This window comes from Elgaria multicarinata, chromosome 2 (assembly GCF_023053635.1).
Source record: "Elgaria multicarinata webbii isolate HBS135686 ecotype San Diego chromosome 2, rElgMul1.1.pri, whole genome shotgun sequence".
NCBI classification, from domain to species: Eukaryota; Metazoa; Chordata; class Lepidosauria; order Squamata; family Anguidae; genus Elgaria; species Elgaria multicarinata.
The window spans coordinates 177,156,451-177,172,795 of record NC_086172.1 but is presented as its reverse complement, the minus strand read 5'-3'; the positions used below and the strand labels follow the sequence as shown (position 1 = coordinate 177,172,795).

The following is a 16,345-nucleotide window of genomic DNA, read 5'->3' as shown; positions in this document are numbered from 1 at the left end:
AAGGCCTCCGCAGGGCGCTCAGTCGTGGAAAGCGTGGTGGCTGGGGACGATGGGGGTGGTAGTCCAAGGCCGCCTCCGGGCGCCTAGTCGTGGAAAGCCTGATTCTACCCACTGTAAGCATGCTGGCTGGGGGCGATGGAGGTTGTTGTCCAAGGCCTCCACAGAGTGTGTGTAATATTTGTAAGGAGGACAGTACGAGGAAATGTAAAGGAAAAGAAACCGTCATTACGATAAAGAATAGCAGGGAGGCAGGGGCAAGAAAAGATAGGGTCAAATACACACACCAATGAGCAAGCTTTTCAGTTCAGCAGAACTCTTGTTCAATTCAGGGGATGTTGAAGAACATACTGTGTCCCAGAGTCGCCTCCGCCACCTCCAGCAACCTTGTTCTTTCCTCACTCCCCGCCCCCCCCAACCTTTGTTGAAAAGGCAACTAACCTGTAGAGGAGATCTGCTAGACATAAAAGCTTGCACACTGGGTTGTGCATAAGTGGGCTTGCTCGCTAGGTCTTCATAAAGTTATGTTTTACTATATTATTTATGAAATTTTAAATTTGTTTATCGTTAAAATGTTATAAAAATTCTTTTTCATTAAAATAATTTTATATAAAAGGCCACTTTTCATCATAAAGTAATACTTCTATATTGAGAGGCACTTTGGACTCTAACAAACTAAAACTATCATGATATTGTTCCCTGCAATTAGTAATTCAAATTTTAGCCTCTATATACACTTTAAATTGTCATGCTAACTGTATTTACTCAAAACCAAACCAGGTGCAATAGAACAGTAGGCTTAACATCTTAACCTAGCACTGACAAGAATTACAGTGTCCATGATTTTTTTTAAAAATCAATAAGTAATTAGACAGCAACATGTCTAAATATCACTAAAAAAACTATAAATTGCGTAGTTTCTCTATTTTAGACAAACATAAGTTATTGAATTGAGAACATATAATATTTAAATCTACTGTATAGCATTTCAAGATCCTCTGTGCATGTACATTGATGGTGCTATATAAATAAATAATAATAATACAGTAGCTGGGGAACATGGGTGGGAGGGTGCTGTTACAGTCATGTCCTGCTTTTTCACCCCTGGCCGACGGCTGGCTGGCCACTGTGTGAACAGAGTGCTGGACTAGATAGTGTGATACAGCATGGCTCTTCTTATGTTCTTAAGACGCTAACCTAAACCCCTAAAATATTTGAACAGAATGTTTTTTGTATTTCACACATATGAACAATTCTGTTCAAAACGCATCAAGAACATAAGAAATGCCATGCTGGATTGGACCAAGGGTCCATCAAGTCCAGCACTCTGTTCACACAGGGGCCAACCAGCCATCGGCCAGGGAACAACAAGCAGGACATGGTGCAACAGCACCCTCCCATCCATGTTCCCCAGCAACTGGTGCACACAGGCTTACTGCCTCGAATACTGGAGATAGCACACAACCATCAAGGCTAGTAGCCATTGAGAGCCTTTGCCTCCAGGAATTTATCCAACCCCCTTTTGAAGCCATCCAAATTGGTGGCCATCACTACATCTTCTGGTGGTGAGTTCCATAATTTGACTGTGCGCTGTGTGAAGAAGTTCTTCCTTTTATTGGTCCTGGATCTCCCACCAATCAGCTTCATGGGATGACCCCATTGGGTTCTAGTATTTTGAGAGAGGGAGAAAAATGTCTCCCTGCCCACATTCTCTATAACATGCATAATTTTGTACACTTCTATCACGTCTCCCCTTAAGCCTCCTTTTTTTCAAGCTAAACAATCCCAGTTGATGTCACCTTCCCTCATAGGGGAGATGCTCCAGCCCCTTAATCATTTTAGTTGCCCTTTTCTCCACTTTTCCCAGCTCTATAATATCCTTTTTAGGTGTGGTGACCAGAACTGTACACAGCATTCTAAGTGTGGTCGCACCATAGATTTGTATAAGGGCAGTACGATACTGGCCGTTTCATTCTCAATTCCTTTTCTTATAATGCCTAACATGGAGTTTGCCTTCTTTACAGCGGCCGCACACTGGGTGGACATTTTCATCCATCTGTCCACCACAATCCGAAGACCTCTTTCTTGTCTGGTCACCACCAGCTCAGATCCCATCAGGTTATACTTGAAGTTGGGGGTTTTTTTGCCCCAACGTGCGCCACCTTACACTTGCTTCCATTGAACCGCATCTGCCATTTGGATGCCCACTCTCCCTGCTTGGAGAGATCCCTTTGTAGCTCTTCACAATCCCTTTGTGTTTTAACAACCTTAAATAATTTGGTGTCATCGTCAAACGTGGCCACTTCACTGTTCACTCCTAATTCCAGATCATTTATGAATAAGTTGAAAAGAATTGGTCCGATCCCTGTGGGACTCCACTATTTACTTCCTCGGGAGAATTGACCATTTATTCCTACTCTGTTTTCTGTTCTCTAACCAGTTACTGATCCATAAGAGGACCTCTCCTCTTATTCCATGTCTAATAAGTTTGTTCAGGAGTCTTTGGTGGGGGACTTTATCAAAAGCCTTTTGAAAGTCCAAGTAAACAATGTTCACCGGATCACCCTGGTCTACATGTTTGTTGACACTAAGAGAATTCTAGTAGATTAGAAAGACAGGACTTGCCTTTGCTGATTCTTCTTCAGCAGGACCTGCCCTTCTATATGCTTACTAATTTTGTCTTTAATAATGCTTTCAACCAATTTACCTGGAACAGACGTCAAGCTAAGCGGTTTGAAATTTCTTCCAGATGCCCTCCTGGATCCCTTTTTGAACATTGGTGTTACATTGGCCATCTTCCAGTCCTCTGGTACAGAGGCTGAGCTTAGGGACGTGTTTCACATTTTTTGTGAGGAGGACCGCAATTTCATATTTGAGTTCTTTGAGAACTCTAGGATGGACGCCATCTGGGTCTGGTGATTTGCTTTCAGTTTGTCAATAAGGTTGAGAACTTCATATTTTGTCACCACTATTTGCCTCAGTTCCTCAGACTCCCTTCCTGAAAACATCAGTTCAGGCCCAGGCATCTGTCCTGTATCTTCTGCAGTGAACACTGAGGCAAAGAATTCATTCAGCTTCTCTGCAATTTCCCTATCGTCCTTTAGTATTCCCTTAACTCCATTGTCATCTAATGGTCAACTCCTTCCCCCTAGCTGGTTTCCTGCTTCTGATATATTTAAAGAATTCTGCTCTGTTTAAACAATTCACAACAAGAAGAATACGATAAAACAGACCGAGACACAAAAAGCGTCCATCAATCACCAATTTGAGGTCTGAGAATGTGTACTTGGTGCTTAAGACGTGATGAAACATTTACATTACACACCTATCTGATCTCGATAATCTGCCACACACAAAGATTAAGAAGCTTTCTTGAAACCCTTCAAGATTGGATAGATGTTTTCAAACGCTTCATATATTTCAGAACGGTCTTTGGCACCTAGGAAAAGATGGTTTAAGAATTAGCATTGATAACATTCACGAGAGTTCTTATGGCGTGTGTGCATGGCTGGCACCGAAAGTAAGGACTCCCGGCTTCTTTTCTTGCCTCTGGCTCTGACCCAGACAACAGTGAGGAGCAGGAGGTACCACTGCCTGCTTGCTCCATGGCTCTCTGCCTGTTAAGCAAGGAAGTGGGAGCAAAGAGGAGGAGGAAGAGGAGGAGGAAGAACAGCTGGTATCAGTAGCAGTGAGAAGATGGACTCATGCCTTGCCCAAAAACCTGCACCTGGCACAACACTTCTGTACAAGAGAGGCAGAAAGAGAGTCACTGCCCCCACCCCACCCCGCGTGCCAAAGAAAGGTTCTCTTATCAGAACAATAAGTTATAACGGCTTTCCCCAACCTGGTGTACTCCAGATATTTTGGACAAAGCCCTATGAGGAGAGACTGAAAGAACTGGGCATGTCGAACCTGGAGAGGAGAAGATGGAGGGGAGACATGACAGCACTCTTCAAGGACTTGAAATATTGCCACATGTAGGAGGGCCAGGATCTCTTCTCGATCAGCCCAGAGTGCAGGACACGGAATAACGGGCTCAAGTTAAAGGAAGCCAGATTCCAGCTGGACATCAGAAAAAATTTCCTGACTCTTGGAGCAGTACAACAATGGAACCAGTTACCTAGGGAGGTTGTGGCTCTCCCACACTAGAGGCATTTTAGAGGCAGCTGGACAGCCATCTTCCAGGGATGCTTTAAGGTGGATTCCTGCATTGAGCAGGGGGTTGGACTCTACGATTCTATGACTGCAATGCCCATAATCCAAATCTATGGAATTCCAAAACTATCACAAGATATAGTGATGGCCACCAAATTGGTTGGTTTTAAAGAGGGAATGGAGAAACCTAAGTGGGACTTACTTTTGAGTAGACATGTATAGGGTTGTGCTGTCAGAGACATGAATGTGCATTGAACATAAGAAGAGCCCTGATGCTGGATCAGACCAAGGGTCCATCTAGTCCAGCACTCTGTTCACACAGGGACCAACCAGCCATCGGCCAGGGATGAACAAGCAGGACATGGTGCAACAGCACCCTCCCACCCATGTTCCCCAGCAACTGGTGCAAACAGGTTTACTGCCTCGAATACTAGAGATAGCACACAACCATCAGGGCTAGTAGCCATGGAGAGCCTTCGCTTCCAGGAATTTATCCAAGCCCTTTTTAAAGCCATCCAGATTGGTGGCCATCACTACATCTTGTGGTAGTGCCCTCCAGACGTTGTTGCACTCCAATTCCCATCAGCCCCAGCCAGCATAGCCAATGGGCAAGGATGATGGAAGTTGGAGTCCAGCAACATCTGGAGGTTGGACTTCATTTGCTTTAGAGATCCCCGGTGTTTTATCAGGGCTGGCCCTGGAGTTGTTCCCATCAGACTGAAGTCTTTTTTCTTCTTTATTTTTATTTATTTATTACATTTTTATACCACCCAATAGCCGAAGCTCTTCACACAAAAAAGAATGACTTAAGAGCTAAAGACTGTGCAGCGAAGTAAAGCCATCACTTACCAGTTAATACAACTTTTCCAGACACAAAAATAAGCAATACGATCCTCGGTTTGACCATTCTATAAATAAGGCCAGGAAACAGTTCCGGTTCATAGCTGCAATTAAAACACAAAATTACCTGGCTTGGCAAAGAACTGAAACGCACAAAGTTTATTGGCTGCAAAGTTAGCAGGTGATTTTCGCAGAGGATTTCTTAAATGTCATTTTGGCCTGGTTCAGACAACACGCTAAACCATGCTGCTGAACCACAAAATGGTTAAGGGAATGCATTAAGGTTAATGCATTCCCTTAACCATTTTGTGGTTTAGCGTGTTGTCTGAACGGGGCCTGTTGTGTGGCTTTTGGGCTTACGCTGCTTTTAAGCACCACATGTAGCCCTTCACCTTGGCTTGTATATTCTCTGCTCCTTTAATGGGTCTGATCCCCTGCATACAAAGAGGACATTATTCACCCTCTTAGACCATTTGAATATCTCAAGAGAGTTTATACAGTAGCTGAGTAGCAGAATCATGGTAGAAGGGCTGCAAATTCAATTGATTAATTGCATCTTTGCTTACAAGAGGCAAAAAGCGTCTGAAGACTAGAAAGCTGGTGGTTGTTTTTTTAGCCGTGAGACCAGAGGACGCAGTGTTTCACAATTCAGCAGCAATGAAGGCCATTTTAAAAATGTCTCCACGCTATGAACGGAAATGCTTCTTTTCATTTCCTGCAGCGTGCCTTTCCCAACCTTGAGTCCCCAGGTGTGCTTAGACAATAAGCTCTATCACTCCTTGGAAGACACGCTGGCTACTGTCGCTTCTCCGTGGACACACAGTTACTTCCGGTTTTCAGACAGGAAGTAAACAAGGTGCATGGGAGCCCTTCAGTCGCTTGTTTGTGAACGCGCGGCTTCTCCCACACACAGCAGGAGAGAGCGGCAACTTCTGGTTTAAAAAACATTTCGTCGTTTTTCTTGCAGCGCAAGGAAGGCCAGAAGGGGCACGAGAGGTGGATGAATTCATGTGAGCGACCTGCGAGGAATCCGTGAGCGCCCAGTAACGAGCGTGCAATAAAACGCTCGTGGGATGGAGCTTTTCAACTTTCTTCATCCACTGCCAGTAGCAGCAACGGTCAGGGGTGATGAGAAGTTCTCGTCCATTAATATCTGGCAAAGCTGTGTCCTGTCTCTTGATTTCCTCCACGGTTAAGGCGGGGACAGACCTACCTGCTGAACTGCTGATGCGTTAGGACCAAACCTTCCAGCCGGATGGGAAACCTCACATCACAACTGCCCACCATGTTCTGTATTTTGAAGTCCAGGAATTTCGCAGGGAACCCGAGTTTCTGCACCACACGCGCATACTTCCTGGCTGCCAGGCGTGACTGTTCTTCACTGCAGATTCGCACAAAGGGTAAGAACAAAAAGCCAGACAGCAGAGCGTTAAGCAGGGCTATGAATTAGGAACATCAGAACATAGGAACTGTTCGCATGACCCAACAGCCCACTGTGGCTTAATTTAGCCGCTATTCAAGGGGATACCAGTCATGGGATATAAGCAGTCTAACTCTGCATACAGTGGGCGCATTCACACAACACACTAACCCATACTCAGTCATAGACTCTGGGTTGTTGTTGAACTGTGGGTTGTTGTTGAACCGTGGGTTATTGTTGAACCTCAGGCTATCGTGTTATCAGAACTCTGAACATTTTTCACAGGCTGACTTGTCAACCATTCTGTCTTATTTTTCTCAATTAAGCCACCTCGGGAACCCATGGTTTGTTGTTGGTTTGTTCAGGGTGGTTAACAAGTCACACTGCATGGTTTGTTTTTTGATTGATTGATTGATTGCATTTAGCTGAAGCTCTCTGGGCGGTTTACAAATTTAAGACAATTCAAAACAAAAGTATAAAACCATAATATATAAAATACAAGGCAACCTCCAGAAAATGACTTGGGCTCAAACAACACACTAACCCACAGTCCAACAGCAATGAACACTCAACTGCTGATCATGGGTTAGCATGTTGTGTGAACAGCCCAGGTTTGATGATAATCTAGCCAGATTATCTATTGATCATTCTTGTAAGCCTGTTCTGGATCAATCTTGTTCCCAAAAGTGGTTTTTTTGTTTGTTTTTAGCAATATAGAAGTCGATTCCCCGCTCCCTGATCATCAGGAGGAAGAGGCCCGTGTGCTACATTTTTTCTGGGTTCACAGTAATGCCAGGTAGTCCTACCTTTTTGCTCCCGTGCAGACCATTTTGCCGGAACTAAATATAAGGGCTGTCGTTCTTGGCTCTCTGATTCTCATGATGACAGCAGCAAACCTCTAAAGTTCATGGGAGGGAGCAGGGAGAGATTACTACCTTGAGTAAACAACTTTGATCATATACAATTTATTCTTAAAACCAACAAATGTAAGCTCTTGGATTTTTTTTGAGTTTGGAACGGCTTCCAATGGACTGCAAGAAAATTTCTCAACGAGGGAAAAACTTACATCTTTCAAGGGTCTCCACTTGTGAAAGAAAACATAAATATTTTAAGATGGATGAACTTTAGTGTTGTTGTTATTTAAAGATATTATTCCCAAGGGTAAAATCCATTATCACTCATGCAAATGTCTGATTTTTAGAGTAGGTATTGTGAAATTGAAGGTCAATATAACTATAGAGTGTGAAGGCAGCGGATGCTGGCTCCGATGACAGTGGGGCCGTGAATCCTCTCTGTCTTTCAGTCAGAATCAAATAGAACTCTAAAGGAGCTATCCAAGGCTTCCTGCTTCCAGATTCTTTGCGGGATTAAGATGAGCTCCTTTACACGGGCGGACATTTCGTTTGAATCAAGGACAGTCCTTCTTTGGCAAGTTTGATATGTTTCATTTTACAGCCACTAGATGGTGCTGTGATTATAGCGCAACACCGTCATTCCACACAGCCAATAGATGGAATTAACATCCCTTATCATGTTATCTCCAATCTTTTTGAAAGCGGGATAAAGGTCATAAACTGTGGGAACAACCCCGGAGGTTGACGATGTCATCACCGTCTATTTGGCCCTGATTAGGCCTCATCTAGAGTATTGTGTCCAGTTCTGGGCTCCACAGTTCAAGAAGGACACAGACAAGCTGGAGCATGTTCAGTGGAGGGCAACCAGGATGATCAGGGGTCTGGAAACAAAGCCCTATGAAGAGAGACTGAAAGAACTGGGCATGTTTAGCCTGGAGAAGAGAAGATGGAGGGGAGACATGATAGCACTCTTCAAATACTTAAAAGGTTGTCACACAGAGGAGGGCCAGGATCTCTTCTCGATCCTCCCAGAGTGCAGGACACGGAATAACGGGTTCAAGTTAAAGGAAGCCAGATTCCGGCTGGACATCAGGAAAAACTTCCTGACTGTTAGAGCAGTACAACAATGGAACCAGTTACCTAGGGAGGTTGTGGGCTCTCCCACACTAGAGGCCTTCAAGAGGCAGCTGGACAGCCATCTGTCAGGGATGCTTTAGGGTGGATTCCTGCATTGAGCAGGGGGTTGGACTCGATGGCCTTGTAGGCCCCTTCCAACTCTGCTATTCTATGATTCTATTATTCTAAAGAACCTGAAAACTTCCATGAGTAACCAGTCTTGATCACATGATATAAGCCCCATGTGGAGAAGCTCTAAACATCTAGCGTGGAAGCACCTTCAGAATGAAGGTTGTCACCAGCTATGGGATGATGATGATGATGCCTATTTAGAACAGGTACATTTGGAGGTAGCCCTCTTGGAACAGACAGCAGCCCAGAGGCACCTCAGGTGGCTCCATGTCTAAAGTTCTACAAGTCTGGGCCTAACCAGAATCTTGAAAGGAGGCAGCCCAGAAAAAGGGAGGAAACTCATTAGAGGCAGTATGGCCATGTGCCCTCTTTTGCAGAGGACAGTCCTCCTCTGTTTTAAGGGGGCTCTTTTAGTCAATTCCGATGTAAAGATAGAGAACCACAAAAACTGTTGTCCATCAACCATGAGCACCTGAATAGCAGATTGAAGAGGCAGGCACACAGATCATAGAATAATAGAATAGTAGAGTTGGAACAGGTCTACAAGGCCATCGAGTCCAACCCCCTGCTCAATGCAGGAATCCACCCTAAAGCATCCCTGACAGATGGTTGTCCAGCTGCCTCTTGAAGGCCTCTAGTGTGGGAGAGCCCGCAACCTCCCTAGGTAACTGGTTCCATTGTCGTACTACTCTAACAGTCAGGAAGTTTTTCCTGATGTCCACTTTTTCCTGATCACCTGGTCACAGTCTTCCACACAATGGTGAAATATACTGGATTTCTATTTAAATTATAGTAATTTCTAGATGTCCATCTACACATATTTATTAAAACATTGGTATCCCGCTTGATATCACTGGGATCTCAGGGCGGTGTACAGATACAAATCAAACAAACATAAAACAATAAATACACAGCTAAAAACAAATTAAATCACGAATCAAGCTAAAATCAGTATCGAATTTAAAAGCAGTAAAACCAAGTGAAACTATGGGCAAGCTTGGTGAATTGAGCCATCAAAGGCTTTGTTAAAACGCCATGTCTTAACTTGGGGCTGAAATGAGGCAGGCTCCAGTGCTGGTCGGGCCTCCAAGGGGAGGGCATTCCACAGCCGGGGTGCCACCACAGAGAAGGCCCTCTCCCACGTCCCAGCATAGCATATGTCTCACGTTGGTGGCATGCGGAGGAGGGCTTCTCCAACACATCTCAAGTTTCAGGCGGGCATATATAGGGAGAGGCGCGCCCTCAAATCTCTGCCTTCTTTTTTTTTTTGGCAATGTATTTCCTCTTCATAAGCGGCTACACTGCTCAAAGAAAAGGCCAGTGCTGCTTACCTTTGGATTGTATTCTGCATTTCTGGCATGAAGAGCAATATTCTTGAGGTCCAGTTTGCAAGCCAGGTTTACAGTGGCCACTATGTTCCTGGGAGAACAAGAGAAAAGGGTTTTTAAAAAATTGTTATTATTATTATTATTATTATTATTATTATTATTATTATTATATTTATTTGTATCCCGCCTTTTGCTCAATACTGGGCCTCAAGGCGGTATTACAAAGTTTAAAACATACATTTTAAAACATAGGAAAAGAAATGTAAAAATAAAATAATAATAATAATAATAATAATAATAATAATAATAATAATAGTTTAAAATACACTACAAAAATATAAGTCATTAACATAGATGGAGGACCAAATTGCTCTCCAAAGGCCTGCTGGAACAAACAAGTTTTAGCCTGCTTCCGAAAGCCCATCAAGGAGGGAGCCAGTCTAGCTTCCCCGGGAAGAGAGTTCCAGAGCACCGGAGCAGCCACCGAGAAGGCCGTCTCCCATGTTCCCACCAAGCATGCCTGTGAAGATGGTGGAACTGAAAAAAGGGCTTCTCCAGAAGATCTTAAAGCATGGGCAGGCTTATAAGGGAGAATACGGTCTTTCAAATAACCTGGACCCAAGCCATATGACGCGCTTAGGGATCTCATTGAGGAGGCAGCACAACAGCGGAAGTAAAACAGAGCACAGTATGATTCATTGCTGCCTGTTGTACCTTTCAGTACTTGGGCACAGGAAGAATTTACACCGCCCTATTTCCCACTGGAAGAGGGTCATGGGAACATTGCAGCAAGCGTTGGAATTGTCAGAAAGCTACAAAAAGTTCAGGCCCTCGTCTGTACGACAGCGGGATGGCTCCTCATTAAATATAAACCTGATTTTTCGTTGATTTGAATCTAGGTAACGAGCGTCACACTGCAGCAGCAACAACGATTTATCTCCAGTAATTTTTTTTTGTAGTGCAGTTGTAAATGCGCACGTGCGCATTGTCGCATTATGGGATATGCGATGCTATGGAGACGAGTGAAGTGATATAGTTTATATGCGGCGCTCCGCAGATTGATATAACAGCAAAACCGGAGTGGGGTGGGTGGGGGAAGGAACGAGGCTGCAGAGGAGGAATTTATTTATTTATTACATTTTTATACCGCCCAATAACCGAAGCTCTCTGGAAGCGCATTTCTGCCTCTTTGTTTATGCAGAGCTCCGTAGGATCAGAGTGTTCAACCTAAAAACGGCGTGGAAAAAAGCGCCAGCTGATAGGTGGGAAAAGGGGAAACCAGCCAATCACATTCTCCTACCCTCAAAGCTCCGCCCACCTGTCAAAATGCGGTTTAACTCCCCCAACGAGACATAACCATAATGCAGAGCAAATTGGACATGATCGAAAAATCACGGTAAATCGCTGATACAAATATGCACATTGTCACAGTTAAAATGCGATGTTACTGCGAATGGACGGCTGACTCGTGTGTCCTAAAATGAGAATATGCGCAACTATGTCGGGGTAAACAAGGCATAAAGACAAGCCCCAGGAAACATTGCATTCATCTTGCAGAGAGAAATATCCAGCATTTAGCTTCATTTCTGCCCCCCTCAAGACCACCCGCCTATTCATTTGGCTTTGTGAAATCTCACAAAGCATTGCTAGTTTGCAAAAATCTGAAGCATGGGGTTCAAAGAAAAGCAGGGCAATCGTGTTTAAGCCCCAGAAGGTTGTTAGAAGATTTCATAGAATCATAGAATAGCAATAGAGTTGGAAGGGGCCTACAAGGCCATCGAGTCCAACCCCCTGCTCAATGCAGGAATCCACCCTAAAGCATCCCTGACAGAGGGTTGTCCAGCTGCCTCTTGAAGGCCTCTAGTGTGCAAGAGCCCACAACCTCCCTAGGTAACTGATTCCATTGTCGTACTGCTCTGACAGTCAGGAAGCTTTTCCTGATGTCCAGCTGGAATCTGGCTTGCTTTAACTTGAGCCCGTTATTCAGTGTCCTGCACTCTGGGAGGATCAAGAAGAGATCCTGGCCCTCCTCTGTGTGACAGCCTTTCAAGTATCTGAAGAGTGCTATCATGTCTCCCCTCCATCTTCTCTTCTCCAGGCTCAACATGCCCAGTTCTTTCAGTCTCTCTTCATAGGGCTTTGTTTCCAGATCATCCTGGTTGCCCTCCTCTGAACCCGCTCTAGCTTGTCTGCGTCCTTTAATTGTGGAGTAATCCTAGACATTTGGTGCTCGGGGAAGTGATGAAGACTGTGCATGGATGCAGACTGTCCTTGCCTCCCCTTCAACGCTGGGTCCATTGCTTTGTCCCATCCCTTCACATTTAGAAATCTCGCTGCAGCTCCTGGTTGGACATTTTATTGGTTTAACAAGAGGGGAAGAGAATGGGACAAAGCCGGGTGGGCGGGGGGAGGGTTAGGTGGTCCTGTGAGGTATCCATGCTGTGTTTTAAATTGCACCCCCATTCACCCACCCCACTGAATTTATTTATTTATTACATTTTTATACAGCCCAATAGCCGAGGCTCTCTGTGTAGTGCCCAATTAAAGCCATAAAATATACAACAAATTTGAAACGTTAAATGTTTACAAACGCAATATAAAATCTGATAACTTACAGCCCAGGGAAAGCCTGTGTGAAAAGGTACACTTTCAGGAGGCGTTTAAAGGATGTTACATTTTTTGCCTCCCGAACTGCATGAGGGAAGGTTCTCCAGAGGGTGGGTGCCACTACAGAGAAGGCCCCGGCATAGAGGTTCTTCATCATGGCGACATTCCGTTCGTCTCAGAATGGCCAGTAGGACCTCCTCTGAGGATCGTAACTGCGGTCTGGGTGTATATAACGGAAGGCGGACTGCTACGTATGCTGGTCCCAAGTTGTTTAGGGCTTTATAGGATAACAACATGAACTTGCATGTGGTTCAGTAGCTAACAGGCAGCCAGTGTGGTTCTTTTAACACAGGTTTTATATGAGCAGAGCTAGGTGTCCCTGTGAGCATCCTAGCTGCTGCGTTCCACACTAGCTGCAGCTTCCGAACCACACACATGGGTAGCCCCACGTAGAGCGCATTACAGTAGTCTAGTCGTGAGGTTACCAGTACATGAATGACCTTGGCTAGGCTATCCCTATCCAGGAATGGCTGTAGTTGGCATACCAACCGAAGTTGATAATGGGTACTCTAGACCACCAAGGTCACCTGGGCCTCCAGGAACACCCCCAAACTATAGACCTGCTCCTTCAGAGGGAGAGCAACCCCATCCAGAACAGGCAAACACCCCAATTCCAGGACCTGGGAACCACCAACCCACAAGGATTCAACTTCAGTTTATTGGCCCTCATCCAAGGCATAACTGCATCCAGAACATGCACGGCCTCTCCCGATTCAGTTGTCACAGAGAAATAGAGCTGGGTGTCATCAGCCTACTGGTGACACCTTGCCCCAAATCTCCTGATGACCACTCCCAATGGCTTCATATAGATATGAAATAACGTTTGGGATCAGGATGGTGTCCTTTGGTATTGATATGACAGCACTCCAGGATTTACACATGGGTCTACAGTCTCAATGTGCAGCTTGGCCCCTCCTCTCTTGCTGAAAAAGATACTGTTCCATGAACCTGTTTTGCCCCATTTCCAGTAATGTGGTACTAGAAGTTCCATTACCCTTAAACAGATGTGCTAGGGCAGCCTTCCTCAACCTGGGGCGCTCCAGATGTGTTGGACTACAACTCCCAGAATGCCCCAGCCAGTTCACTGGGGCATTCTGGGAGATGCAGTCCAACACATCTGGAGCGCCCCAGGTTGAGGAAGGCTGTGCTAGGGAGAGAGAGTGTCCCCTTGACACAGACTTAGGACCGGGTATTCAAATGCAACGGACCAACCAACCTTTGGCTTGACTTACTGTAACTGTGGAACGATGCCAGAACCTTCTGAAGAGGGGGTTATCGGGGTCATAGGAGTCATCGGGGTCATGGGGGGACGAGCCCCAGATGACTCAGGCAACGGCTCAGTTGCATTTTCATCCCTTTGTTGGGACAGGTCTCCGTCATCAAAGAACACTCCGCTGTCTTGCGTTCCCAGCTGAGAGCCAAGCTGACCTCCCAGCACGCTGCCGCCATCTTTGTCATCCTGGCAAAAGTCATCCGGCAGGAAGCTGAGGTCTACCGAAGAGAAATCTTTTGTTTGGTCAAGCTGAGAACTAAATGATGCATCTGGAGTTGAGGAAATTGGCAAATCCGTCCCAAAGGGACTCATGGGAGTGTACCTTTGCAGGCTGGTTGATGGGAAGTCATCCTTCACAACAACAGCCAAACAGGGGGAGAAAAACATTTGTTACTTAGTGTTTATGGATCCCATTGATTGATTGATTGATTGATTGCATTTCTATACCGCCCAATAGCCGAAGCTCTCTGGGCGGTTCACAAAATTAAGACCATTCAAAGTATAAAACAACAGTATAAAACCATAACAAAAAATACAATATAAAAGCACAATGCAAAATAGCAGCAATGCAAAAATACAATTTTAAAATACAAATTTAAAACAGCAAAGTTAAAATTAATTTATAGACTGTTAAAATACTGGGAGACTAAAAAGGTCTTCACCTGGCATCTGAACGAATATAGTGTAGGTGCCAGGCGAACTTCCTTAGGGAGCTCATTCCACAGCCGGGGTGCCACAGCAGAGAAGGCCCTCCTCCTGGTAGCCACCTGCCTCACTTCCTTTGTCAGGGGCTCACGGAGAAGAACCCTAGCAACAACGCGGCTTTCTCACAGGGCCCCGTTTATTGCAACAGTGAGTAGCTGAAGTATAGAATAGTAGAGATCTAATATTACCACCACCCCCGGCAAAAAAACCTTGGTTTTTTTAATGGTAATATCAGCATCTTTAAACAGTTTACTAGTGGACTCTCAGTACGGGTCACAGGCAGGGGCTCCATGGAGAAGTTTAAGGTACAATCCTATGCATGTTTAGACAGAGAAAACGCCTCCATTTCCCAGCATGCCTGAGCCAACATGGTTGGCTCAGGCATGCTGGGAGTTGTAGACCTTTTCTCTGTCTAAACATGCTTAAGATTGCACCTTTAGCCCTGGAACACTTGAAGTAAGCATTACTGACATGTGCTTCTGAACATATGCAAAGTTCAATTTCCCTGTTCACTGAGTTGTTGTCACACAGAGGAGGGCCAGGATCTCTTCTCGATCATCCCGGAATGCAAGACATGGAATAATGGGCTCGAAGTTACAGAAAGTTACAGGCTCAAGTTGCCTCATCCTGTTTAGAGGTTGAGGTTCAAGCTTCATGCCTTCCGTGTGCTCTCATCTCCAGAGTTCTACCTTGCTTCTCCTTGCCAAGTCTTGCTTGATGCTTACTGGGGACTAAGCCCTACTGAACATAGCTGGATTTACATCCACGTAAACTGATTTAAGATTGCAATATGATGAATTGCTGAACCAGGAAATTTACTTGATGATCGGAGGTACCTCACCATCTTTCTGATCTTTATAACAGGAATACCAATGGCCTAATTCAGAGAATTATGGAGAGAAGAGCAAAGACAAGCCTAACACACTTGGAACAATTAGAAAGAATCATAGAATAGCAGAGTTGGAAGGGGCCTACAAGGCCACCGAGTCCAACCCCCTGCTCAATGCAGGAATCCACCCTAAAGCATCCCTGACAGATGGTTGTCCAGCTGCCTCTTGAAGGCCTCTAGTGTGGGAGAGCCCACAACCTCCCTAGGTCACTGGTTCCATTGTCGTACTGCTCTAACAGTCAGGAAGTTTTTCCTGATGTCCAGCTGGAATCTGGCTTCCTTTTAATTTGAGCCCGTTATTCCGTGTCCTGCACTCTGGGAGGATCGAGAAGAGATCCTGGCCCTCCTCTGTATGACAAATACTTTCAAGTATTTGAAGAGTGCTGTCCTGTCTCCTGCTATCATGCCTTCATGAAAGCAAGCGCGCAGTCAGTGTGATGATGGCGCCGTGGGCCACGAATTCAAATCTCTCCTCTCTCTGTTGACTCCATAGACCGAAAACTCACTATCTCTTAGCTGCAGTCTCACATCTGCAATTTGGGAATAATTACACAGACCCACCTTACTTAGGCCTGTATAAATGCTAAACATTATAATAAGCAGAAGTGCTACAGAAAACAGTGTAACCAGAATGAAGCAAAATAAATACGGCAATAAGACATTTGCTCAACCTGTTCCTTTAGTATAACTGTGAGTCTTGTGAGTTCCACAGTAAACAGCAGCTAGCACTCTGATTACGAAGGGCAGTATTTAATTTAATGTATGTGTTTATTGCATTTTGATACCGCACGATAGCTGAGGCTCTGATCAGGAGGACATACAATTATTCCTTGAGTCCTCCTGACAACACTAGAGATAGAAAACCAACTTCTCTAAAGCCCTCTCAGAGTTGACTAAATCCAGCATCCTTAAATTTACCTGGCTTGTGCACTGATCAAGGTAACTTTCCAACGAGAATTCCCCGTCCAT

At 44.9% G+C, this 16,345-nt stretch overlaps 1 protein-coding gene across 1 annotated transcript; it reads right to left on the bottom strand.

Moving 5' to 3' along the window:
• Window positions 1-3,356: 3,356 nt before the first annotated feature.
• TBPL2 (TATA-box binding protein like 2) lies at window positions 3,357-16,345 on the bottom strand. Its single transcript, XM_063118223.1, has 7 exons — window positions 16,295-16,345; window positions 13,742-14,133; window positions 9,846-9,933; window positions 7,219-7,310; window positions 6,206-6,373; window positions 5,002-5,096; window positions 3,357-3,436 (listed from the first exon to the last, which is right to left on the bottom strand). Exons 1-7 carry the CDS (start codon window positions 16,343-16,345, stop codon window positions 3,357-3,359), a joined length of 966 nt encoding a protein of 321 aa, XP_062974293.1.